Raw genomic sequence first — 1,849 nt, 5'->3', positions numbered from 1 at the left:
CATAGCAGCCAATCAGAAAGCTCATAGCAGCCAATCAGAAAGCTCATAGCAGCCAATCCGACAGCTCATAGCAGCCAATCCGACAGCTCATAGCAGCCAATCCGACAGCTCATAGCAGCCAATCAGACAGTTCACATCAGCCAATCCGACAGCTCATAGCAGCCACTTAGACAGCTCATAACAGCCAATCAGAGAGCACATAGCAGCCAATCAGAAATAGGGATTTTATATATGGCGTGGAATGTATGAAGTAACAAAATATAATATACATTTTTTCCCCCAAATGATTACAGTATATATATATATATATATATAGTGTGTGTGCACAAAGCCACAGGAAAGTATCCCAATCTAACCAATGAAATATGTAGAAGTCCAAATAAAAGTCCGCAGCTCACTTCAAGCTCACACTCGCCCCCCCGACACTGAGCCCTACGAATCTTTCCGAACATTAATTCTGTGCGAATAGACGCAAAAGGGAACATTCTTAGATATCAATTTTATTCAAGTTGAATGCTTGTAATGTATTACATCATTATGTCCACTAAATGGAGAAGAGGAGCACAGGAAATAAATAGTGAGGGGGGTGGGGGGGTGTCAGAGAAGACCTTGAGGGCAATTTATCAAAACTGGAGCAGACAAAATCTGGAACAGTTTTGCATGGCAGCCAATCAGCTTCTCTCTTTCATTTTCAAATTTAAACTGAACAAACAGAAGAGAGAAGCTGATCGGTTGCCTGAGGCAACTGCTCCAAATTTTGTCTGCCCCAGTTTTGATAAACTTTGAGTCATAAAAGGAGTCATGATGGTATCGTGTGGAGCCTGCAGTGCCTCCCTCCCGCCACCAGAGGGCGCGCGCTTTTCTTTTTGTCTTCTTCCACCAGAGGGCGCGCGCTCCCCTTCTCCCTCTCCGTGGTGACGTCTCGCAGCCAATGAGCAGCCGAGAGAAATCGGGAGGGAAAAGCGTCGGGAGCGCGCACGGTGAACTCGCACAGTGTACGTTCGTGTGTTCGGAGATGGCGCCACGCGGTAAGAAGAGGAAGCTGGAGGAGGATGGCGAGAAGGAAAAGGGAAAAGCAAACGGGAAGGCGAAAGTGGAGACCCCTGCCGGGGACAGGATCGTGATTGAGCACTGGTGAGGCCCTGGCTGAGCCCAGTACAGCGTTATGATCTGTCTCCATGCCGACCAGACCTCTTTTTTATTATTTATTTTGAATGTCGAAATCTTTATTGATATCTGTTTTATGGACTTTACAGGCGTCAATTCATTTTATTTTATTTTTAGAAACTTTATTTGTACTTGCATGTTTCTTGTTTTGTTTACTTATGTGTCTGCTTGTTGACTGCACAGACTGGATATGTAATATATTTATTTGTCTGGTCAGTTTCCTCCTGCACCATCATGGCAAATTAACCACTTCAAGACCAGGTGTTTAGACCCCCTTCCTGTGGCGGCCATTTTTCAGTGTTCAGCGCTGCAGTCCTTTGACTGACGTTTATTCCGTCATGCAACGCTGTACTGAAATAAATTTTATACCATTTTTTTGGGGACAGATAGAGCTTTATTTTGGGGGTATTTAATCACCACTGGGGTTTTTATTTTTTATTATAATTAGGACAAATTACAGAAAATTGTGAAAAAAAAAAAGTTTTTTTTTACATTATGTTAGGAAACATTTATTATTACCCAGTTTTTTGGTAAAATATAAAAGATCGGGTCACGTTGGGTAAATAGACACCAAACATGTCAAGCTTTAAAATTGCGCGCACCCGCGAAATTGCAGAAAACTACCATACCCAAAATTGGCCATAGGCGACACTTTAAAAGCTTTTACCGCTCATCAGTTTAG

General features: G+C 42.9%; 1 protein-coding gene across 1 annotated transcript in view; it reads left to right on the top strand.

The window, feature by feature from the left end:
• Positions 1-944: 944 nt before the first annotated feature.
• SELENOH (selenoprotein H) overlaps positions 945-1,849 on the top strand; it is a 3,676-nt gene continuing 2,771 nt past the window's right edge. Inside the window, exon 1 of the mRNA XM_018570445.1 lies at positions 945-1,134. Within this exon, the coding sequence (XP_018425947.1) occupies positions 1,016-1,134 (119 nt within the window). The 5' untranslated portion in view covers positions 945-1,015. The remainder of the gene's footprint in view (positions 1,135-1,849) is intronic.

This window comes from Nanorana parkeri, unplaced genomic scaffold (assembly GCF_000935625.1).
Source record: "Nanorana parkeri isolate BGI_ZX_2015 unplaced genomic scaffold, ASM93562v1 scaffold1533, whole genome shotgun sequence".
NCBI lineage: Eukaryota > Metazoa > Chordata > Amphibia > Anura > Dicroglossidae > Nanorana > Nanorana parkeri.
Note: the sequence above shows the minus strand (reverse complement) of the source record. Positions and strands in the feature narration are given on the sequence as shown.